The 26204-nt window shown below is 42.3% G+C and overlaps 1 protein-coding gene across 1 annotated transcript; it reads right to left on the bottom strand.

Moving 5' to 3' along the window:
* Positions 1-1442: 1442 nt before the first annotated feature.
* waif2 (Wnt-activated inhibitory factor 2) lies at positions 1443-4130 on the bottom strand. Its single transcript, XM_034683861.1, has one exon. The coding sequence runs from the start codon at positions 3671-3673 to the stop codon at positions 2612-2614; it is 1062 nt and encodes a 353-aa protein (XP_034539752.1). The 5' UTR covers positions 3674-4130; the 3' UTR covers positions 1443-2611.
* Between the last annotated feature and the right edge of the window lie 22074 nt (positions 4131-26204).

Below are 26204 nucleotides of genomic sequence, written 5' to 3'. Positions count from 1 at the left end.
CCATCCATCCATCCATCCATCCATCCATCCATCCATCCATCCCTCTCTCTCTCCATCCATCCATCCATCCCTCTCCCTCTACATCCATCCCTCTCTTCTCACTCTCTCTCCATCCATCCATCTCTCTCTCCATCCATCAATCCATCCATCCCTCTCCCTCTACATCCATCCCTCTCTTCTCTCCCTCGATCCTTCCATCCATCCATCCCTCTCTCCATCCATTTATCCATCCCTCTCTCTCCATCCATTTATCCATCCCTCTATCTCTCTCTCTCCATCTCTCCATCCATACATCCCTCTCTTCTTTCTCTATCCATCCATCCATGCATGCATACCTCTCTCTCTCTCTCTCCATCCATTTATCCTTCCATCTATCCATCCCTCTCTTTCTCCATTCATCCATTTATCCACCCTTCTCTCTCCCTCCACCCACCCCCTCTCTATCTCTCCATCCATCCATCCCTCTCTCTCTTTCTCTCTCTCCATCAATGTATCCATCCACCTCTCTCTCTCTCTCTCTCTCTCTCTCTCTCTCTCAATCCATCCATCCCTTTCTCTTTCTCAATCCATCCATCTCTGTCTCTCTCTCTCTCTCTCTCTCTCTCTCTCTGTTTTTATTCCACTTAGTGAGTGTTGTCTGTTGTAGTGAGAAAGGGGAATTACTTCACCTGTTCTTAAAACAAATACCCCTGACACAAATCTTTGGTAGACGTGTTCTTTTTCTACATTTATTTACCTTTTGTAAAATTTCCTCCAGTATTAGTCTACTCCTCATTTTCATTTCTGTCTGTTCTGCCTCCCTTTCGGCCTTCTTGAGTTAATCCATCTCTGCCTATCCCACTTTCAGCGCCCACCAGATGGCTTTTCACCTGTAAGTCTGGTCCTGCTCGTAGCTTCTGCCTCTTAAAGGGACCCAGCAGGTTATCTAAGAGATCAGGGCTTCCCTTCTCTCTAATTATTTGTGCCTACTTTTCAAATCAGCTGAAAGATTTAATATATTTCATCCCTTCCTCTGAAAACGTCACAGAAACACGTCTAACAAACTGCATGTAGCTGATCCTGCTCCTCCTCAGAGATGGTTTAACACATTGCTGATATTTCCTGTCACCAAAACAAATCAGAGTCCACCAGGTGACCTCTTCCTGCCCAGCAGGAACCCTCCTCTCTGAATCAGCAGGTAGGCGGACTAGCTTGCCGGCATGTAATTGATGTGATGAAGATAAGATGTGAAAAGATACTGAAAAACATTGATCACTGACATCGGTGCATCAGCTGATACTGATGGACTCTGTCAGATGTGAACACTTCATGTAAATGAACCGTCTCACTCCCTCCTACTCTTATGCCGGCTTCTCTTTCTGTGACCTTGGTTCTAAAACTCCCCTGATCATGTAGACCTGTGTTAAAAGGATTTGATGAGCTCTGGGCTACAGAGAGAGAGATTGAATTTTACAGGTCTGTTGTCATTCCCTGTTGTTTATTAGTCTCAGTACTGATGAAATTAACATCTCCATGTTTTCCTGATCCATCTCCCCGTGTACACCTCTTACACTTTTTGCTGCCAGTCATCCAGACTTTGTGTCAAACCCAGAGGCAGTGAGGATGATGTGTCTTCTTCCCGTCTTTCACATAACTCACATTTTTTACCTACTCACACCTGCGACTAGCAAATGAACAAAACATTTTTCCAACAGGAGAACATTTCCATTTTTCAAATTACCATCAATACACTGCATGAACATTCCCCGAGAGTGATGCTGAAATGAACTGACATACAGAACACCGCTAACTCGCCATTCTCTTCGACCTTTTATTAATGTTTTGGTTGGTTTTCTACGCCTACAACAATCACATGCATGGTTAGAGTCTGTCTCTTCCTCTTTTCCACCTGTTTTCTGATAAAATGACCTGGAGTCAGATGATACACTCCTGTGCTATTTCCAGAGATCAAAGCACTGCTCATAAAAACAAGGTTGGTATTTTGTGCCACGGTGAAAAATGATGCCTGCTTGAACGAACATGGCACTCCAACAGCAACATACTCTCATTTTAAGTCCCTCTTCTTCTCCGCCGCTTTTCTCTCTCTCTGCATGCTTTGCATAATGCTCTGTCTCAGTGCATTATAAACAGACTCTGTCTACCTGGCTCTCTCCCTGCAGGGTTTCATGAATGTTGACTCCTCATTTGCACCACTTTGCAGAGGGCTGCAGCTCTCAGTAATTCCATCGATTCACCTTTCGTTCCTTGTTCTTTAAACCTTTACTACCTATATTTGTCACTTGGTTAATAAGAGAAATAATACTAAAGTTACACTGATATGCTAACAGGTAACATAATGCATGAAAAGCTAATTATGTACAGTATAAACAACACTTCTTCAAGTGTTCAGTGGTGCAACACTTAGTCCTTGAAGTGGTTTTATGTCTTTGGCTGTTGTTCCTGCAGTGAGAGGGGTTTTTGCACTTCACTTGAAAGTGACTGCTTTATAAAAACTGTGGACAGAGACTGTCACAGGGAGTCCTCACAGCCTGTTTTCAGAGTACTACTCCAGTTCGTGCTGCCTCCTCTCCTCTCCTCTCACCATGCAGGCCTGGCCTCATGTTTCAGCGTCTCAAACAGCCACGTTGGCCAGCCTCGGGTCTGAGTCCTGCTCGTAGCGGTAATGGTACACCTCCATCTGGTCTCTGCACGCCTCCCTGATGTTGTTGAGCCACCGTTTGATGCCTCCTCGGTTCAGATACAGCACCATGAGGAACACCACCCCGATCAGAGCCAGGACTATCCCCAGGAAGACGTAGGAAACCGCCTCCAGGTTCTCATTCATACAATCCACATCCTCTCCCCTGAGCTTCTCCACAGGGGTCCCCTTCTTGGACTCCGGCTCGATGCACATAAGCCACCCTGCATCCGGGCACTGGGAGGAGTTCTTCACCCAGTAATAAAACGCCTCCAGCTCACAGGTGCACCGAAAAGGGTTTGAGGACAAATAGACGCGCAATCGCCTTTGCTGGTACAAATTGGTGACGTTTTCACTCCCAATGTTCTCAATGGAGTTATTTATAAGCACCAGCGCGTGGAGGTTGTAGATATCTAACCTTATTAAGGGGATAGATGTCAGAGAGTTCCCTGCCAACTCCAGCCTGTGGAGGTAGCGCAAACTTTGAGTGCTGAGCGCAGTGGAGAGCTGCGCCGTGGCCGCAGGTAGAATAGAGTAATTCAGGTAAAGGGATCGCAGCTCCAGCAGCCCGTGGAAAGCCCGGGCTGAGATGGACTCAAGCTGATTGTGGCTCAGGTCCAGCAAATGCAGCCGGGGGAGTCCCAGGAAGGCGTAGGGCTCAATAGACTGGATCTCGTTGAAAGAGAGCGAGAGTGTCGTCATTTCCAACTCCGTGCCGTTGATCATGAACGCACCGCGCTGTAAAGTTGAGATGTTCTTCCCCCGAAGTATCAAGGTGGACGTCCATTCCGGTATGTCCCCCGGTATGTCGGTGTCCTCCCCGTCACGGCAGGTCACCGTCCCCGAGTCCCTGGCACAGACGCAGGATGACGGGCACGCGTCATCCGTCCTGACAGGCGAGATCAACAAACACACCAGGGCTGCGTAACACCAACACCACTGATTCCAAATAGAAAACACACACTTTGAATTGAAGGCAGAGTGAGATATCCACATCTTCTCCCTCGTTGTAGTCTCAGGGGGGCTTACACCGGTGCGTCTTAGCGAGAGAGAGGGGGACCGACCACAAGCCTCTCAGACATGGAGAGTCGAATCAGCCCGCCGGCATCGGTTACTTTGAATCATGAGGGCAGAAAAAACAACGCTCTTCCCCAGTGTCATCTCGGTAATCTGTGAGTCCGGCAGGAGAATAGAGGATTCCAAGCACAGGGTGGGGAACAAGAGCCGACTGCGCTGCGAGGAAAGCTGCTGATCCGCGCTCCCTGGGTGGTATTTTTGACGCCTGTCACAGAGAGAGAGAGAGACAGACGTAGAGAGAGAGAGGGGGAGAGAGAGAGAGAGAGAGGCACCACAAGTATTCCCAAGTCCTCCTACTTTACGGTTATTTTGTTTGAGTGTTGCCTGCAGGGGCGTCACCAGGATTTCTGGGCTCCCTGAAAAGATATCTCAGTGATATAGTGGGCGTGTCCAGAACTCTTTGACCAGGGTGGCCCAACTGAGGCTCTCACATAGGCAGGGGTGGCCAGTGCATTTACAAATAAATAACATTTACCCTTTCTGTCTTCACAACCTACTTTCATTAAAGTATTAAACAGTTGTTATATTCCCTTTGACTTAAAAAACAAACATGATAAAGTGGCATAAATCTTCTAAGCTTAATTCTTTAAGGACTTACAAAAGACATTTTTTTTCTTTCACATGTGAATAAAGAAATAATACAGATTACATAATTACAGAGTTTCACAACCTGGCTTTCAGCGTTAGTGTGATTAGCTGCAGTTTTAGACTACGGTAGTGTAACCTCCTCCCACAGCTCCACAGTAATCATATCTTTCATATACTCTTCTTTCTGTCAGTGTTTAGATACTTTCATTGCATGTATTACAGGGAAATGGTACCAACATATTCACATGTTTTCAACTCGCTTTAAAGGGGACATATCACGCTTTTTTCATCAATATATATTGGTCTAAGAGGTCCCCAAAACATGTCTTTAAAGTTTATGCTCAAAAAAACACTTTGAAATCAGATTTTGGCATGCCTGAAAAGTCCTCTTCTTCATTCTCCTCAGAACACTCTGTTTTCTCTCTGACCACGCCCCCTCAGGAAGTGGATGTGCCTCGGCTCTCCAGCACGTTGATCTAATGTTTACATGTTGGCTGAATATACACGGCTGCTCAGAGATCGCGTTACTTCAACCCTCTGAATCTGATCCAGAATCTGATCCTGACGGAGAGGCGCCTGTAGCAGGACCTTTCTGAACGATTGGTCACAGATTTAGTGTTTCTTGTTGTTTTATTTATCAGTATGTAGACGTGTGTCTTGGTACACAGCTACGAACATGTAGCTATGTGGCTATGCTAACTAGCGCTAGCACTTATCCATGATAAATAAAAATCATCCACTAGATCTTCAAATCTGCAGACGTGGGGAGTAAAACCGACCTTTGTGTTTATTAAGACAGCCTACAACTAGCATGCCTCCCTCCTAAGCTCGTTAGCACACATTTGTGCAGGTAATGAAAAACGGAGGAGGGATTCAGTATTATTTTATACAGTCTATGGGCTGAACAAGCTCCGAGCTCTGACTCCGTGACAGACCGGATATTGTTGTTACGTAACAAAAACACGGAAGTCTGAAACGGCTCGTTTCACACACATTTACAGAAAGGTGTAGAAATCAAAACAGGGGCAGAATGGATTTTTTTCATTCTCAGGGGGTTTGTAGACATGCCAGGGACACATATTTCAAGTAAAGAACCATTAAAAAGTCAATTTTGCATGATATGTCACCTTTAAGTTCCTCTGCTGCTTCATCACTATGTCTGGTGTCTCCTTTGTCCACGCTGTCACTTCTGTGTAATGGTTATGCAGCCTAGAAAAAAAGTAGCATATGGGCCAAAGTTATCAATTTGATGTAATAATAAAGAAACCTACTTTCAGCCTTTTAACTCATCCCAAATTATAGATTTTAACAGAAACCCCACCTCTGACAAGGCAAACAGCCAATCATAGTTTAGGATTTTGGGGTGGCCCCTGGGGTGGCCAATTGGATTTCGAGGGGTGCCAGTGCCACCCCTCTGGACACGCCACTGGCCCCATCACCACAGCCAACCCTACAAAATCTAACATTGGTGCTATAATACTGGTTAATTTGCATTAAACAAAAATATATGCTTGAAACTATCCTGGTTAACCTGACTCAAATCTAAGCTACATATCAATATTATTATTATTTTTTACAATTTCTCTAAATGTAGCTGCACAATATTGACCTTCAGACTGTCCACGTCTTTAAACAAGACTATTTGAAGCCAAGTGAATTGTTGAATAACAACAAGGGGGTATTATTTGGTATAATCTAACTTCATGAAGTCAAATAAAACTCTAAAAACCTACAGTTTACTTTCTTTCACAATTATTTATTACGGTGCATGTAAGCATTGACAGTGTAAAAAGGGAGATACAAAGAGTGTGTGCACCTATGGCGGTACTTCAATACAACACAATACAACAATTTTACTGGCCTTCTTATGGCCATGACCCCAAGCCCCTCCCACCCAAACATCACATTACTTACATAAGAACAAAAATGAATGATAAAATAAAAATTAAATAAGGATATGATGGACAGTTGAAAAAAAAAAAACCCACAGACTGACCAAATTAGGTAAAATAAATAAAAAAAATAAAAAATACAGTTAACTTCCAATCAGATTCAGCCACACTTAATGCTATGAAAATACGACAATTCCCCACTTTAGGCATGAGACGCGCATCTCACGGAGCCAATACATCTAGTCGACAGGAAGAGACTCCCCTTTTTTCCAGAAAGGAATTCTGAATGTTTGTTTATTTATTCAGACAGTTTTAGTTATTGTATTGCAGTTATAACAAAACAGAAGAAAAGCGTAGTAGAAAACACATTTTATTTCAGGCCAATTAAGGGCCCCCCTCCCCACTTGGGCCCTAGATAGTCGGTTCAACTCATGGACTGTATAAAATATTGACGTAGGATCCGTGACGTCACCCGTCTGCTTCTGAAGAGCTGTTTTGAGGCCAATCGGCGGCGGCAGCCATATTGCTTAGGTAAACAGGTGGCGTTTTAGCCTCTTAGCCAACAGCTACAGTGTTCCCGCCTGTCAATCAAGTCAGCTGTGCCTCTCATTGGAAGACTTGCAACCTCATTATCTTTGAAAGTACCACGTTGGAAAAAAAATCACCCCCCCTCTAGGTGTGTGCTGATTGAGAAATGAGCTATCCAGACTACACTCGTCTTTTGTACGAGGCTGTAAACATGTTTATTTCTGCTGTAAAGATCGTCTTTTTCCCATTCATGTGTATGTGACTTCCAGTAGTTCCGGGCCCAGCCTCAAGTGGATCCTCGATGAACTGCAGTTTTCAGCACTTCCACATTGGACTCATATTTTTAGACCGGAGGTTTCCGCTTGGTCCCACTTTTCCCCCCACTACGACGCCCTTGGTTGCCTGAGCCTTAAATGAGACAATTCATCATGACCGCACGGTGTGTGGGATAATTTAACTCCAACAGAGCCGGTCTTTTTTATCCCCCACGTAATGTTTCCATTAAAGCTGCTCTAATTTACGAGGTCTCATGTTTGCTGCAAATCAGTGGCAGTAATTATGTGCGGCCAGTGGAGCCTGGTTAATGAGGCCCTGGTCAGTTTGTCTTTGGATTGATTCCCCCTTTTCAAATGGGGAAAAACTTGCTTTCAGAGACTTGGTCACGCGCTTCATCTCTACAGTATAGAGTTGGCAAACAAATCAATAAGACTGAATACATATACTGAGAGATTTGCATGAGCATAGCTGGGCTTACACTCAGTATGCCTTTCCCTCTGCTGACCAATGTAGGTCTATGTGTTGGCTGCTGAACAGAGTGGAATAACTAGCAGCTCTGATGGGTTATCACTTCTTTAAGCAATGTTAGAAGTCAGCAAGAAAGAAAAAGATCATTGGAAGAAAAAAGTATTTAAAGAGTTAGAGGTTCAGCACCACAGACAGCTCCACAGAGAGCATTAGTACTCGAGTACAAGGGAGTGTTTCTTGCTCTGTGTTCAAAAAGAAGCACGGAAAGCCTTCAAATAGAGAGATGAAAGCAGGAGAAGAGAGATTTTTCCCTTTACAGTGAACAGTAGATGTAACATGAGCTGATAAAGATAGAGAGAGAGACTGGGAAAGAGTCAGGAACAGTGAAGGTTCAGCACCTCGGATAGCTCCAAATGACAGAGGAGTATGGTAAGAGTGAGAAAAGAGACAGAAGGAAAGAATACAAGGGATACAAATCAGGACAAAAACAGATTTAGATTAAAAAAAGAAGAGTAAAGACCCTCTAAAAGAAAGAGAGAGAGAATGAAAAAGACATAATGTGGCTACAGTTTCCATTTGTCACTGTCCCGTGTTTGTGCTGTTTATTAAAGATGACAGATAAAAGAATTCCTCCGTATTACCAATATTAACAAATCAATTTAAAGCAGATGAAGAGGAACAGCGTGCTCATTCTACATCTCTGCTGATAACTACTCCTGTCGGCTCTTCTGTGTCACTCTTTCTCTCCGCCTGTGTTTGTTTACTGATCGGTTCAGAGCACACATCTTGACAAAGACCATCAGACCATGGTGTGTTGTGTTCCATTCTGATAAAGCAAAGGGTGTATCTGCAATCTGTATTGTATTTAAGAGCTAGCCTCTCCAGTTTTGCAGACTCATGATCTCCTCAAGCTGCAGCAAGAGGAATAAAGGTCAGTGTATAATAGTAAGAGTTATTATGGCAGATCATTTGGAGGAATACTCTGCTTGTTATTGGTTAGAGTAATGTGAGGGCAGTAAGAGGTTATGCATTGTCCTGCAGATTTTCCGATCAGGTAACATGTTCTTGGCTAGAGTTTTTATTGTATACCCAGCCCAAATTGGCTTACAACAAGGGCTCCCAAAGTGTGGGTCGGGACCCCCTGGGGGGTCACGACACACAAATGGGGGGTCGTGAGATGTTTTCCAGAATGTTTTTTTTATTAAAGTGATCTAAAATTAGTACATTTTACATAATATAGTAAAATATATCAACAAAAATAGTAGCTAAACTTTAAGTAAAACCTTGAAAATAGAAAATGTAATGAGTTTTCTGCCTTTCTTTTTGCCAGGTGACTCCTAAGTTTACACACATGCTGATATAGGTAGGGTCATTTTCTGCAGACCAGCTAAATGAAGCCACATTAAATCACTTTGAGGGACAGTGGGGGTCACGATTCTTTGGCACCTATATTTTGGGGGTTGTGGGCTGAAAAGTTTGGGAACCCCTGGTTTACAAGACACCATGAATTCATGCAGTCTAGGCTCAGAGCGCACAGCACAATTATTCAAAAACAAAATAAAAATGCACACTACTCAAAGAGACGATCTTGTCTTCTTTTCCAGGCTTTTGGGACAAAATGACCTAATTTAAATACGTCAAAATTAAACAACCCTGCATTCTTTTTTTAAGGGTTCTTTTTTAAAAGTAATTAAAGTCTGTTAGACCCAGGAATCTTTTGGTAGGAGGGGCAGCCTTCCCTTTTTTTTTTTAGATGTTGCTATTGTTAGCAAATGAGGATTATCTGTGGGTCTTGTAGATCTGCAACACTCTGCCTTTATTATACTTCATGATGTCTTGTGTCTATTGTGTACGTGTGTGTATATGTTAAGCCAGAAAATTAGCAGTATAAAAAAGATAATAACAGAAGCGGATGTACTTTAAATCATATCCCCCAATTATTTCATTCAATGCTGTCATTGTTAATTAGTTCACATTTAAGCCTTTTTTTGAAGCTCCACAGAGAAATACACAATTTCAGCTCATCGGACAGACTTTTGGAATATTTTCCTGTCTTGGTATTATGTAAACTTGACTTGATTTCTCAGATTGAGACTGTCAGTCAATCTCAGATATTAGACTAACAAACACTAACTTGCGGAGGAGGAACGCTAGCTTGAGGAGCCACGTTATCTTAACGTCACTTTTAAGATAAAAGGCCAACATCTGAGTCTTGTGAGATTGAAGACACTGAGTACAGTATGCAGAAATAAGACAGCAAAACTTCAGTCAACTAGATCACAACTTTGAAACCGGGCCATTGACGGTTTCATGAGACATTTTTTACTGATCTAGGAGGCCTTGGATTGTTGTACTCAGATCATTAACATTAAAACAAGTTACCAATTTGAATCAGTGAATCTTTACACCCTTAGACTACTTTATTTCCCTCTTCCTCTGATGAATTGTCTCTCTAGTTAAATTGTGGGTTCATCTTCTCCTTGGGTAGTTTTCTGATTTCTCACTTTTTCACTTTGCCCTACTTCTGACTTTTTGGATTTCTGCCTGTTCCCTGACTGGATTAGTATGCTGTTCACAGCCAGACCCCTTGAGGACTTCACCTTATGTCCCGTAACATCTCTGCATTTGAGCCTCAGATTTGTCCTGTACTATTACAGTCGAGGGCAGAGCCCCGGGCATGCCAGTTCTGGTCTTCCACATTGAAAAATCCATTCCTTTATAGACCTGGCTTTGTGAATTCTCACTAAAGTATTCCTCAAATTGTTTGTCATAAATAGGGCCACTTACTGCTGTGTGGTATCAGTTTGTGCTGCGGCTTTGACTCTTCCCTTAATTGGAAACAAGGCACGAAAACAGCAAATGAATCCCCCAAAATGACAAAGATCAATTAGATTCACAAAGCATATGAAGGCACTGGGGAATCTCGCGCTGAATGTAATTTGCCTTTGCAAAAAAATCACTCCATCTGGATGGTTGGAAACGGCTCTATGGTGTGTGAGTGTGAGGAGAACGAAAGAGACAGAGCCAAAGAGACAACAAGACAGGAAGAGTTGATGAATGATTGAGCTTGGTACTGCTGGTGCTCCTGATAAGCACAAAAGGCCGTATTAACGCCACTTTAATATGGGACAGTATTTCTTCCTCCACACAAACAAGGACGTCAGACCTCGACCTCAGCCTCTCCTCTCAGGACCCCTTTGCCTGCTTCACAGTTGTCCGCTCTATCTGCCAGTGCAGGCGTCTGATTTAGCGGTGGCTGCTGCCGTGATATCGTTATGGTGCCCTCCTCATGGCCTTCAATTTGACACTGAACCTTGTAATTGATTTACCGAAGGCTGCCCATCCTTACCCCCTGGCTTCAGTGTAAGTGTGCACGTGTGTGAACTTGTGTGTAAGTGACCAGTTGCCAATAGCCTTGGCAGTCGAGCTTTCCCTGACAGCTGTGGTGTACATGCTGAATTAGCAGTGGTTTACAGTTTTTGTGTGTGTGTGTATACAAGTACAATTAAATGTGTGTGTGTGGAATCAAATTTCCACTGAATCCCACCCTCGATTTCATCCTTGATGTTTCATTCGTCATTCATTAACCTTGTTTTAAGAACCAGCCTCATCAGTCCTTCATCCTCCCTCCAGCTGGTGCATGACGGACACATGCTGGACTTCTTTAATATGGTCCAAGATGACTCTAGTGAAGGACATAACTATCTTATGGCATTTTAGATGTGTAAAGATGTGAAGCTATCACAATGTTTCAATGATTAGGTACAAAAAGTAAGGCCACCAAACACGTTTGAATATAATGTACCATTTTCCACACAGCATGCTCAGGGTAGGAAGCTCATGTTGTTACATTTTTAGATTGATGCATTCAAAGATTGTAAGATTTGGATCATATTTCAAGGTAAAACCATAGACTGTGTAAATCCATCAATCTTTATTTTTACAACGCTGAATCACAACAAATGTTATCTCAAGATGCTTTTACAAACAAAGCAGGTCTAGACCGTACTCTGTGTTATATTATTAAGAAAGACCCAACATTAAGACAGGATGAGATCCAGTCCCCTCTTACAGACAGGACTCAGTCTGATCTCATCTTAATCCACCATGAGCAGAGCACTTTGCAGCATTTAGCAAGTTATAGCAGCAAGGATAAATTCCTTTAACAGGCAGAAACCTCCAGCAGGACCAGACTCATGTTAGACACACATCTGCTGAGACCGTTCATACAGTCTGCCTCGATCATGTTAGGGTTTGAAAGAGGGATAGAGGAGATTAAGAGAGAAAGGTGACAGTGGTTAGATGGATACTCATAGTAGTTGCAGCTGGAGTCTGGCACATCCACAGCAGAAGGCCATCTATGGTAGAGATCCAGAGGAACCTACAGTACAAGACAAGGGAGCTCAGGGACTTCAGAAAGGTCTATGGTTAGTAACTTGAATGGGACAGGGAGAGTTAAAGTAAGTGACAGTACCCCCAGCAGTCTAAGCCTATAGCAGCATAACTAAGAGCTGGTCCAAGCCTGAGCCAGCCTGAACTATAAGATTAATCAAACAGGAAAGTTTAAAGACTAGTCTTAGAATCAGAAAATGTGTCTGCCTCCTGGACCCTGACTGGTTGATGATTCCAAATTAGATGTGCCTGATAACTGAAGGTTCTACCTCCCATACTACTTTTAGAGACTTTATGTGTAATGAGCAGGCCTGCATATTGGGAGCATAGTGTTCTAGAGGGGTAATAGGGCAATATGAGTACATGCAAACAGTAACACAAAAGTCGAACATTATGAATGAATGATGTGTGTCATGACTGTGTCTCAGTATCACAGATAGATTATCTAACCCAAGTCCATTTTAACAAAGGAGGCTATGTTTGACACAATCCAGGGTTCAGCATTAGCCATGGCTAAAAAGAAGTTGCAATAAAGCCACTGAAAGTAACAGAAAGAATGATGTCTGTGGCAAATAAGTTGAATCCCTATACAGTGAGCCTTTACCCCTACAACCCTCCTTCACAACCCTCCATTAGGCCAGTGGTTGGCTCTTGGTCTCATCCAGCAGTAAAAGACCTTCGTGAGCTGTAGCAGACACCCAAATTGTCATGTCACAGTTAAGTAAGGCTGTGCCAAGTTACAATGAGTTGGCTATTTTCTGATGTGTTCACATAACATGACATTTTATCCCCAACATTTACTTAATCTAGAGAGTTGTGAGCTAACCAGTGCTTGACAATGTTAGCATCCATTCTCCCAAATATCATGGACACAGAGATGTTTTGGGGAATAGTTTGAGGTGCTGTTTTACTGCACTGCACTGCATGTGATGTCCTGCCAACTCTCCTTCCAGCTTGTCCTCACGCTGCATTCAAAAACACATATAAAAATCATGACCTTTAGGAAAGAGATCTGTCTCTTTTACTACTTCCTCAAGCTGCTTTAACAACTTCAATGAATTCTTCCCTTCATCTTACTCTGGACGGATTAGCAGCGCTCATTTAAGTTTTGCATGTAGGAGAATTTAATCTGAGGACTAACTTTAAACAAAACGTTGAATTATTTCCCTCTCTGTTGGGACTCTGTTAGCTCTGAAAGTGACTCTAGGAGCTTTGTATGTGCAGGATCATCACTGGCACAAACACTTTTACTGCTGCTTTCTGATAGTGGGTGTCAGGGGACTCGCTGTGGTACACCAGGGTGCTTGTGGGTAACAGTTTCATTTGGAATCTCCATCGTTCTTTCTTTTTTTGCACTGCAGGATTTATAGAATCCATCACTAAAAAAAAGAGCAGCAAGGTTGAGAAGTTGAAGGACTCTGTAGCAACTGTGTATAATGTTGTTTGCTCACACAAACACACACACACAGGGGTTTAATGCTATCTATCTGACCCATCATGATACTCTTCAGAGAGGAGTGTGGGTGTCCGGAGCTCGTAGGAAGGAAGAGATCGAGGTTCATCCATCTCCCCTCCTGACAAACTTCAGCCAAATATCTCAGAGCTGGAAAGATCAGTGGAGATACTAACACATCACCCTCCTCACTCTTTCCTTCTATCTCTTTTTCCTCTCCCTCCCATCCCCAAACTCACCCTGCACCTCAATTTGTCTTCCCCACCTCTCCTGTCTCTCAATCTGTCCATCCATCTATCCGCAGATCTGCTTCTTAAACAGTACTCCACCACCTGATGAATAAGAGATGAGGGGATGAGCGTGGGGAGGATGGATGGAGGTGAGGGAGAAGTGAAGAGGTGCAGCGTAGTCCGGTCAGAGCCCCGCGGGGATGAGGGTGTAAATGGATCTTGAGGAGCCGGTGTCACCTGTCTCGAGACCATTAATTAGTCATTCAGACTTGTAATGGAGTGAGCCAGAGCCAGACGGACACAACGGGCCAAACAAAGAGGAGTCACTCAGAGGAGTTATCTGTGGCTGCTGATCACTCTGTGTGGAAAACTAAGGAGAATCCACTGAGTCAGGGAAATAACATGGTGTATTATTTGCAGATTAGAAAGCTAATATCGTAGATTTTGACTTAATTTTTATGATTTTTTTTAGCTGACTCTACAGTAGAGGAAACCTAAAAACAACTTAAGGTAGGAATTGCAAATATGCACTCCTCTATATCATAAACTAAAATGCACCATGAAGCAGGATACTTAATCTTAAGAGTGCTTTTTCAAGGAGGCCAAGAAAATAAAAAATGAAAATGTAATATTTGAAAAAAAAAAAAAAAAAGTGAAATTTCCAAGTATTAAAACTCAGAAAAGTTTCTCCTGAAAATTAAATCAAATTAAAAACAAAACAATACCAAACAGGCAACCTTCATTTGAGTCAATTTTATGTCTTTACATCAAAATGATAAATCCAAATAGCATAATAATAGATACAATATAAAATTCCATTAACCACCTTAACGGTATGAATGTAATAAAAAGTTAATTTTTCATTTGGAAGGTGATGGATCAGATAAATGATGTTTTCCCCACAGTAAAACATGAATTCATAATCCTCACATTACGATCATGACTGGAGGATGTCTCACATTTAATCAGAGTTAAGCCATCGTCCCCAAACTTAAATTTCTGGAGTCTGAGTCAGGGATGTGAGCACTCAGTCGACTGAACAATTGAATGTTGTCACCTTTGTTTGCCGACACCAGCATCACCAATTGTTGCGTCAAAGCTATTGAGCAGTCAGCCGCTGGGTAATAACTAATGCCCTACTGCTCTACAATTCAGATGTACAGATAACAGATGCTATCTTGTAGCTGTCTGGCAGTACCAAAGACTGTGTGGTCGATCTCAGCAGATGTGTGTCTAACATGAGTCTGGTCCTGCTGGAGGTTTCTGCCTGTTAAAGGAAGTTTGTCCTTGCCACTGTAACTTGCTAAATGCTGCAAAGTGTTCTGCTCATGGTGGATTAAGATGAGATCAGACTGAGTCCTGTCTGTAAGATGGGACTGGATCTGATCCTGTCTTGATGTTGGGTCTTTGTTGTACAAACTAGACCCGCTTTGTTTGTAAAGCATCTTGAGAAAGCATTTCTTGTGATTTGGCGCTATACAAATAAAGATTGATTGATTGACTGATTGATTGATTGAGGTCAGTAAGTAGGCCTATATCATAAATCAGAGACTAAATGATTTCTTGAAACAGAAACTATAGCGGAGATTTAATAAAGGCGCTAACTTAAAACAGATACAGTAGCTAAAGGGAATCTGAAAACAGGAGCTGGAGATTATCTCAAACAGATGCTAACGCTTACCTAAAAACAGATGTAGCATGATAAAGCATGTAGCTGCTAGCATAGTACTTCACTAAATAATGACATAATGAAGTTTATGGTCTATCTAATTTGTTTGATCTGTTCATGCTGAAGTATGTCTTAGCTGGGACTGTTAAGACTCCAGAATACAACACAACATGCCCGACAGCTCTAGAGGTGGAAATGTTACTTGTGGACATGCTAGCTTTAATTGATGATACATGGATGTAGTCTTAGTGACATCTCTCATTGGTTTCTGAAGAGTAGTTTTGAAGCCTGTCATCTGCAGTTGTCATATTGGTAATGCTGACTCAATGTTGACCTAACAATAGACTTTGAGGCTGGCCTTTAGCTTCCTCATTAACAGACCTTAAATATACAAAACTCAAAAGTTATAATCTTCAAAACTAATGAGTCATAAAATAGATTTTAAAAAGTTGTAGGTATGCTGTGTGGCTAATATGACCTGATCTTGCACTGTGAAGAGGTGAAGGCTGGTGGTTCTAGCTATGCTAAAATTAGCCACATTAAGCAAAGCAATTTGACATTGAGTACCGGCAGACTCTATGACTGTCTTTATCTGTGTTAAATAGATGGTGCTTTATTGTCACTGCCTTCTTGGTGTCTCTTATCTTCAGCCTAGTCGGTTAGTATTAAGTTTTTAATAAGTAAACTTAAGACTAAACTTTTTAATCAAGCTTTTTATTTGGAGTCATTTATTTTGAGCCCTGGACTGCATTATTATTTTAATCATTGCTTTAACATTTATTTTTCTTATTTAATTGTTTATTTAATTATTGTATTTATCTGATCTTGATCTTATTTTTAACCTTTCTTTGCACTCTTACTTATTTTATTTATTTAACTGTATGGATTTTATTTTAGTTATTTTTAAGTATTTTATTTCTAATAATGCCTTTTTTAATTTGAATATTGCTGTTGTTTTCTGTCTCTCTGTTATTTTGTGAAGCACTTTGGGCTGCATGTTTATGTGTATGAAAGGTGCTATATAAATAAAGTTGAGTTGAGTAGTCAGAATTAAAATTACTGTTTAAACAACAAGGCATTTCATTTCTTTAAAGTCCATGTCAGAACCTGCGTTTGAGTTACAATTTTCAGAGAAATGGCAATCAGGCAAGAAGGACGCCTGGTCATGTTTTGTAATCACCGTAACGGTGATGAGACATCATTATGTTATGATAAGTAATTGTACTTAGCCACAAATGAACACTGTACCTCATCAATCTGCCTTCTGCAGAAGAGGATGGTATCAAAATGATGATCTTCTATCTATTCAGTTGCTTCTACAACAAATGGAAACACCAGCTAGAGCCACATCTTTCAACACTATTCATGATGGTGCTCATGGGAATTAAGTCTTCTACCCATAAAAACACCAACAGAATGTAGAATTAACCAGAAACAACACAAGAATCCTCACAGAGGCTCTAAATATTAAACAGAGACTGAAATAAACTGTTTTTATGTTGAACTGCTACTCATGGGTTAAATAACTCTTATTTTATGAATAGCATGGAACAGTTTATGTTGATCCTGACCTGTAGAGTATATTTGGACAGGTTACAAATGTGCAAAAGCCACTCTCAGAGGTTATCAGTAGAATTCCTGTGTTACCATGTTTCCTCACCTTGTTTATTTGAACATAAAAATACCTTTAGGACCTGAAATCTAAAATTGGAAGATGACTTTTGGTAATTTTCTCTACTTGGCAAAAAGTCATTATGGCTTTGCATAGTTAGTGTTACACAATAGGGACTCGTCCTGTAGCCGGTCGGATCATTTTGCATCTCTTCTCTGTCCTTCATGAACATTAAGTTTCTACCGATCGCATAACAAACAAATGACATGGATACTTGGCTCCAAATGTCTCTATTTAGATTGAATTACAAAACGGTTGATATCTGATGTTCAGGTGACCGCTGTTTGTCCTTCTGGCCATCATTGAACGGAGACGCCACAGCCTCCATGGCAGTTAAGACACTCCTGCTGAAGGGTGAAGTGTATCGGTGACACCTTGGAAAGTGAACCTGCAGCCTGAGTCAGGGCCAAGACGCTGGCCTGCCGCCCGTCCTCTTAGAAGGGGTTAATCAGTTTCAGGGGATCCAGTTTCAGTGGCACTGTGCTGATAAAGTGTTTTGGAAAGAGGAGGATTTGTTCCATTTGTCCACAAGATAGCCGGCTATAAATCCTGCGCTTAATGTTTTCCTTTTCTTTGTTACAAAAAGGGTTTATTTGAGCGAAACAAAAAAGTTTTTAGGACATAGATGTACATTTCAATTCTGATTGTGCCCCCCAGCCTGTCATCACTTCATCATTCTCCCTCAATAAACCTCAGCGCTGTCAGCCTGTCCTGAAAGGCCAAAATAAGAGACCGTATTTATGTTTGGCAGGTCCAAGCAATTGGAGTTGTAGTGCCCTCCATCCATCAGCAAACCAGACTGCTCATCACTTCTCCGCACAGTCAGGGTGAACTTTTCAAAGCAAAGCACCGCTGCTCTGCACTCAGGGCAGTGAGACACTGTGGAGACGGACGACCAGCAGCCTGACTCTGGCGCTCTCGTCTCTCATTTACTCAATAATTGATGTACTTTGGAGCCGCTGAGAGATGAGCGATGTGAGATCTCCAGGACTGTGTGCGGTCAAAGGAGGAAGTCAGCAGAAGTTCTTAGACACCAGTGGAAACTACATCCACTCAAGTTCTTCACCTGAGCACAGATCTAAGTATTGGGTTCTTAGCTTGAGTATTTTATTGACCCCTGCTTCATACTTCCACTACACAGCTTTTCAGAGGATGAATTACACCTGAAAGAGGATGGATTACTCAACATTTATTTACCAGCTTAATTATTACTTTACATTTAGATTTTTAAAAAAAAAAGCCTCTTAATGTATGTCTAAAGGCTCCTGTGAGGACTTTTATCTGGTCATGAAACAGACTGAAATTAACAGTGATGCCTTCCTGTGATCTACCAAAGCAAACGAGATCATCAGAAACAAAGTTTTAGAGCCTTTAAGTGCAATGAGGGCGTAGATGTCAACCCAGAAACAACCCTTTTTACTTTTCTCTACAGCAAAATCTTCTCAGTGAATGAAATGTTTGACTGCTAAAAGAAAGGATGACTTCATGTCAGAAAAAACACTTATGCATGCACGGGGAAAAACTGGCAAAGGGATAAGAGGTATCACTTTGTGCACAGGGGCCCCAACGTGGACATGAAATTAAAGTTCCTCACAGTAACTTAAATCTTTGCAACTTTTTATAGTTTGTTACATCTTGAAAAGTAGAGTCACAGTAACATTTCTTGTTAGCAGCAGATCACACAGACATTTAGTTTATTTTGCAATACTTTCATGTGAATTACTTTTTAAAGTATACAAAAGGTAAATTACACAATACTCCACCAACAATAGCAAAATGTAGATGGAATTCTTAAACCCAAAGAAAATATTGTACGATAATTTCCATCGGATTTTCTTTTTCTTCTTCCCCACATTGAGCATTTCATGTTTATCAGTATTTTTTAAAATTTCATTCAAAAATATAATTTTATTGATTTCTTCATTTAGTCTTGATCATTTAATCTTCTCCGGTTCTGTGTGTTTTTGCCTTTTTTCTGTCTTTCTTTTCCTTGGAAGAAGAAAACTTAGAAGACATACTTTGAAGAAGAAGACGGGTTTGGTTCTGTGGTCAAGGGAACCTCGGCAGTGCCTTTAAAGTGATCTGGCATCTCTCAGGCAACCATTCCAGCTTCCATACTTTGGTCCGTATCACTTGGACTTGAACCATCTTGAACCTTCTAGTCCCCAGGCCAAGTGTGTATAGACTAACACCGGACTTCCAACAGATCTGCACCCGGTCTGTCTCCGATCCTTCTGTCTGCGGTCTGGCTCCGTGCTCTCTCGTCCGCCAACACCCTGAGGCTGCAGGATCGCCGGACAGCTGGAGTCACGTGACAGAGGTTTTCCAGCGGTAATTACTGAATCAAGAAGAAGAAAGGTACTTTATTGATCCCCAGGGGGAAATTCAATTGTTTCACTCATGCTATTTTGGACATGCTACACATACAGTTTTTTTTGGTATATACATACAAATGCACACACATGCAGTGAACATGCTTAGGGAGAGATGTCAGAGTGAGGATACTGTCGTCAACCAGCGCACCCCGAGCAGTTGGGGGTTCGGTGCCTTGCTCAAGGGCACATTGGCAGTGCCCAGGCAGGTGAACCAGCACCTCTCCAGCCACCAGTCCACTTGCCAAACTTCGTCCATGCTGGGACTCGAACCGGCGACCCTTCGGTTCCCAAGCCAAGTCCCTATGGACTGAGCTACTGCCGCCCCCAGAGTAAGATAGTCACAGGCTGGACTCGAACCCCGTCCAACTGATTCGCAGGCGTGCAACTTAACCATTAGGCTAAGACCGCAACAATCAAGGATTCTCCTCCTCTTCTCCTCATCCATGTTGTCTTTCTGGTCCTCTGGAAACCTCTGACCTGTTGACTCCAGGCCTGGCTCCGCTCATCATGACGGTTTGTTGTTGTAGTTTTAAGTTATTTTTTTGTCACCTTTATTTATAGAGGAGAGAAGAGGATAGTGGATAGTGTCAGAAACCGGGAGAGAGTGGGGGATTGACATGCGATAGGGAGGCCGCAGGCTGGATTCGAGCAACTTAACCATTAGGCTAAGTCCACGCCCGTTTGTTGTTCTAGTTCAGTGAAATATGATCTGGTGATAACACAGAGTGTTTTATTCTGAAAATTAACCGGATGTTTTCGTTTTGTTTTGGTGCCTGACTTCCTGTCCCGCTCCATCTGCTCTGTTGAGATTGATGCTTCGTGATCCTGCATCCAGCAAAAGTAGAAGTCTTATGTATCTGTATCGGATCAGAGACGGAGCCTGATCATAACGGAGGGGATCCAGTGGAAGTTAACACATTGACTAGAATAGAAACCTATCAGATCCGATGCTGTGACGGATCGGACACGGACACGGATCTGGTGGAATTTGACCGTAAGCTCCTGCTGCCCCTGAAACACTGTGAAGCACTTTGGGCTGCTTGTATGTATGACAGGGGCAATGTTAAATATAGTTCAGTTGAGTTCAAATCAATCTTCATATCCTCCAGAGAACGAGCTAGCCTCGGGTTGGAAACCACAGGACTAAATAACTAATACAATAACTCCTGGACCAGCTGATGCATTTAACTTTTGGCAAAACAGAACCCCACAAGCACTTTCTTTGTTTTGATGTGAGAGTATTAGTAATAGGTATTGGGACCACTTAACAACAGGAGGACCAGCATTATCACCATCGAGGTGTCCTTGAACACGACAGCACATCCCCACCTGCTCTGCCGCCGATCCTGAGGCTTTTCTTCTGGATGCAGAAAGTGAAAAGGAAATTTCCCTACAGAGAGCCATTAAGGATCACATTACATTTCATTACATTACATTACAGGGAAGGGTAACTGATGACAGAGAAGCATGCAGGGAAATGTGTTCATCATCCATCCAGCGCACGGCTGAAAATACTCGTGCCATTACGGCGGAGAACAAAGTGGGACATTTGCAGAGAAAAGGAGGCATGGATAGATGAACAGAGAGGAGGGAGAGATTATCTTACATTTATAATGGCAGGGCTTATTAAAAAGGGGAGGTCATTATTTTCATCTGGAGAGAGGAGAGAGAGGGGACCTATTCTTAGCTTTTACCCTTATGGCTGGACATGATAGATCTGCAGCTTTATGAGCCTCTTCTTAAGAACCCAAAGTATGACGCTGCCAAACTTTATCAAACACCCAGAGAAAATAAAGGTCTACTTTATATTATCTTTGTTTGGTCAGATAAATACACTCTCTGGTGCTTATGTAAATCAGAAATAGTTTAAGGCCTTTTATTTCACAGTTATCGCATCCAGAACTCCAGGCAGCAGAGAGAAATGCTGACACCACAGAATATAAACTATGTTAGTAAATAAATTCCCCCAAGGGCGACTTTCTTCTCAATATTTTTTATTTTCTTTTTAAGGTTGGAAGTAAGTCACCTGGGTTATTGTTCCCTGGAGTGGGATGAATAATGTCAGCAATATTCAGCTTTCATTTCTGGGAGGATCATAACTAGAGAGCAGACGGTACTCTGTGGGGACAGGAGACAGTGCTCTAAAGAGTTTGACAACAACTCTGCTGATCATTGAAGAACATTTGAGGACTTTGAAACTTCCATGAAATGAACACTTCAGTTTAGTATTCAAAACTAACCAGCCTACTTCAAAAGTCTGAAGGAAACTAGGCAGACTGTCTGCTCTGTGAAGGCTGATTTATACTTCTGCGTCGCCCCTACGCAGCAGGTGCTGACGCGGATATGAGCACCACATACTTCTATACCGATTTGTCCGAGTCACGCAGCAACTCTCCACTGAAAAGCTTGAGGGCAGTGCGGTCTCTCTGATAGCCGGTCACCTGCTTCTGGTCCCTGCTACGATCTCTGTTTACTTTTCCACAGCAATTCAGAATGTGTTATGTAAATCTACAGCTGAGACATGTTGCTGTTTATCATACAGACATGATTACAGGGAAGGATAGAGAGGAGGAGATGAAATACACGGCCAATGTGCGGCTGATGAGCGGCGATGCAGGAAATACAATGCCGCCGAGCGGACCAATCACAGGGCTTGCGTTCTGCATCGATTCTTGGGGTAGTTACATTTTGAAGGAGGTGCATATCAGCTACCTGCGTAGGCCTCTGCGTAGGTACAGGAGCTACACGGACCACCGGCGTAGGCTACGCCGCCGATTCAACGCAGAAATATAAATCAGCCTTAAGTCCTCACAGTGGTGTTTCATGCTAAATGCTGACTTTAGTTAAATGCTAACTTTAACTTTGCCACTATCATCTCTCTCTCTCTCTCTCTCTCTCTCTCTCTCTCTCTCTTCATCTCCTCTATCCATTCTTTCCAACCCCAACTCGGTCTATTTAGCAAGTTACAGCAGCAAGGACAAACTTCCTTTAACAGGCAGAAACCTCGAGCAGAACCAGACTCAGACTCATGTTATGGCCCTTTTCCACTGGCCCGTCTTAGCCCTACTCTACTCAACTCTTCTTGGTTTGTGTTGCGTTTCCACCAAGCGGCAACCTCCGGTCTAAAAATATGAGTCCAATGCGGAAGTGTTAAAAGCTGCAGTTCATCGAGGATCCGCTTGAGGCTGGCTCCGGAAGTACCGGAAGTCACATACACATGAATGGGGAAAAGACGATCTTTGCAGCGTTAATAAACATGTTTACAGCCTGGTACAAAAGATGAGTGTAGTCTGAATAGCTAATTTCTCGATGTCCTCTCACTGTGAGGGGGTGAATTTTTTTCTAATTCGGTAATTTAGAAGATATTGAGATTACTAGTCTTCCAATGAGAGGCACAGCTGCCTGCAGGAACACTGCAGCTGTTGGCTAGGAGGCTCAAAGCCCGCCCCTTTTTACGTCACACTGGCTCGACAGAAGCAACATGGCTGCCGCAGCCGATTGGTCTCAAAACAGCTCTTCAGAAACAGACAGGTGACGTCACGGATACTACGTCCATATTTTTTACAGTCTATGGTTTCCACGGGCGCGGTACCTTGTGTCAGATACCAGCTTTCCGTACCTGCTTTGCTCTGGTTCCAAGTGAGCTGTGCCGTTACTAAAAGGTGACGTCGACGGACTGCTGGCCACTGATTGGTCAGAGAATGTCATCACCGAAGAGTCATGAGCGCGACGCCCAACCGCGCCCAACACAGGAATCAAACCCGCCATTTTTAAAAAACGGCATCAGTACTCTTTTGCTCTTCTTTTGCTTTCCTCTCTCGCTCGGCCTGCGACAAAAAGGCCACAGACCGAGCAGCAAGTACACCATTGCCTCCATGTCTTCCATTGTTTGTGATTGTTGTGTTTGTGTGGCGTTCAAAATGACGTGAACGCAGTTTCACGCAGCAGTGTTATGACGACCCCGCCCACCGTGAGACGGTACTCAGGCTGGTGGAGAAGGTACCCAAACCGAGTAGAGTCGCGTCCAGTAGAGCCGAGTCGAGTCAAGTAGGGCTGGAACTGTATAGTGGAAAAGGGCCATTAGGCACACATCTGCCTCGACCGAGTTAGGGTTGGAAAGAGGGATAGAGGAGAATAGGAGAGGGAGCGATGATAGTGATGAGACAAATAGTAGTAGTAGTATCAGCTGGAGTCTGGAACGTCCACAGCAGGAGGACGTCTACGGCAGCAAATCATTTTATACTGTATATAACTATTTTATAAGCCAAAATGAATTTTTGTACCAAATGAGCCAGTCTATGGCCTAGATGTTGAGATATATCACAATAAATGATGTAAACATGTATATTATGATGGCAATAGTGGTAAGTCAGGGTATCAGCAAAGTCAGATGAATGTATCTTCTGGGGAGCATGAATATCTGAAGTGAATGTAACAATCTATGACCTAGATTTGTTCCAAAACGCAAAGCTTTTGCAATATGGTGGCACTTGAGAGAAAGTCAGGTTATCATCAAAGTCAGTAAAATGTACCCTTAGGGACCATGAGTACCTGCACAAAATGTCACTGCAGTGCACCCAACAGTCCCTTAGATTGTTTCAGTCAGATTCAAATAGAAGAAGGAACCATGACAGTAGCGTGACTGAAATGATTGAATTGCTAGTAAAAAAAAAAAAAACCCAGCCCTGTCCTGGAGCTGCTTAGTCATAGTTGTGTGGCGGTGTCCCAGCAAGGTGAACAATCTGTTTTATGAGAGTGATTGCCGTTGGGTCTACCGGTCTAGCTCAAACCTCATCTTGTCGAGCGGTGCACACTCTTCTCTGGCCCATGTGCCAAATTTAGCAAGCTCCTCTCTCTACAGCTGAAATTACACCAGCCCTCAAACACATAGATCGTGACTCTCCTTCCTTTCCTCTCTCTTTCTAATAATGATTTGGATGTTGAAATTGTAGACTGCAAGTGCAAGCCCACAGCAAACTGTGAATTTTCTAATTCTGCTCCAACTGATGTCAGGAATATCAGAATATGTTCAAACTGTTGGAGCTTTGTACTTAATATTCAGCTTTTGGGGGACTATTACTTACTGCAAGCCATTTCCATAACAGTGGGTAATAACCTTGTCGGCATCAGAGAGTGATGGGTATTTCATTTTTACATGAGCACCAGCCACATTACTATCGTCTGCATCATGTATCAGATGTCCTCTGCTGTGGAAACAGGGGCTGTGAGATACAGCATGGGGAGACGGACTAAGGGAACTAAACCACTTAAAGACAGAAGCAGACATTGGAGAGTTTGAAGGGGTCCAGGCTCTCAGAGTGAGGAGTGAGACGCTCATGTGTCAATCAGGATTAAAGAGAAAGCAGTAAGAGGGGAGTCTTTTTTCGATAAAGGCGAACATGAGATCCTCCAAAGTGGTCTGCATGGGGGACATTTGAAGTCTAGTTGATGGACAGGTGATGAAAGGAAGGATAATGTAATTACCAAATTGAGAGTAAATATGGTCGCAAACAAGGAAAGCATAAACCCAAAAACTGTGAAGGCTGTAAAAGTATAAAGTGAGTACTTTCAGCACAAGAACATCATGCTCTTTCATTTTCTATACAGATCCCTTAAATGTTATGTAATCACACTTTATATAGAGAGTAGGTGTAGATAGTACTCTTTTAACAGTGTTCACCAAAACCAAATGTTTGTCAGAAATATGGATGTACATGTTTAGCTGACTTTTTTGTATTTTTTGCCCCAATTGTTAAAACATCCTTGAGTCTCTTAACCCTCCTGTTATGTTCAGGGTCAGATTGACCCTTTTCAAAGTTCAAAAATCCCCCCAAAAATGTGATGTGTTTTTTTGCTATGAGACTTCTTCTACTAGCCTTAATTAGCGGAATCAATATATAAAATAAAAATGGTTCCTTTCACATATTTGCAGGGTAGGGTTATGATCAGGGTTAGGGTTAGGGTTCAGGTTATAATTAGGGTTAGGGTTAGTGTTATGAGGACACTAAGAATGTTTGCATGAGTTTGGTTCTGGTTCTGTTTGCATGAGTTTGGTTCTGGTTCTGTTTGCATGAGTTTGGTTCTGGTTCTGTTTGCTTGAGTTTGGTTCTGGTTCTGGTTTGTTTGCTTAAGTTTGGTTCTGGTTCTGTTTTCTCTGGTTGGTTCTGGTTCTGTTTGCTTGAGTTTGGTTCTGGTTCTGTTTGCTTGAGTTTGGTTCTGTTTCTGTTTGCTTGAGTTTGGTTCTGGTTCTGTTTGCTTGAGATTGGTTCTAGTTCTGTTTGCTTGAGTTTGGTTCTAGTTCTGTTTGCTTGAGTTTGGTTCTGTTTCTGTTTGCTTGAGTTTGGTTCTGGTTCTGTTTGCTTGAGTTTGGTTCTGGTTCTGTTTGCTTGAGATTGGTTCTGGTTCTGTTTGCTTGAGTTTGGTTCTAGTTCTGTTTGCTTGAGTTTGGTTCTGGTTCTGTTTGCTTTAGTTTGGTTCTAGTTCTGTTTGCTTGAGTTGGTTCTGTTTCTGCTTGCTTGAGTTTGGTTCTGGTTCTGTTTGCTTGAGTTTGGTTCTGGTTCTGTTTGCTTGAGTTTGGTTCTAGTTCTGTTTGCTTGAGTTGGTTCTGTTTCTGTTTGCTTGAGTTTGGTTCTGGTTCTGTTTGCTTGAGATTGGTTCTGGTTCTGTTCTGTGGATATGTTTGCAGTTTTTTGTTAAATTGTGCAATAAAAAGGTTTGATTTAAATACTAAACAAAAGTAAGAATGGTTTTGTAACAGAATAAATGCACAAAATTGGTCAATTATAAGGCTTCTCATAAAAACAGTGTACGTAAAAGGGTTTTCAACACAAACCATTAGTTTTTGCAAAGTTAAGGTAAAATATACGGCTACAAAAGATCCTAAATTAAGAGCCATTTGGGAGTCAAA

Source organism: Notolabrus celidotus, chromosome 5 (genome assembly GCF_009762535.1).
Source record: "Notolabrus celidotus isolate fNotCel1 chromosome 5, fNotCel1.pri, whole genome shotgun sequence".
In the NCBI taxonomy this organism is placed as follows: Eukaryota; Metazoa; Chordata; class Actinopteri; order Labriformes; family Labridae; genus Notolabrus; species Notolabrus celidotus.
Note: the sequence above shows the minus strand (reverse complement) of the source record. Positions and strands in the feature narration are given on the sequence as shown.

What these genes read in the sequence shown, in the direction of transcription:
- waif2 (XM_034683861.1), bottom strand. Translation starts at nt 3,673, where the DNA reads ATGTGGATATCTCACTCTGCCTTCAATTCAAAGTGTGTGTTTTCTATT.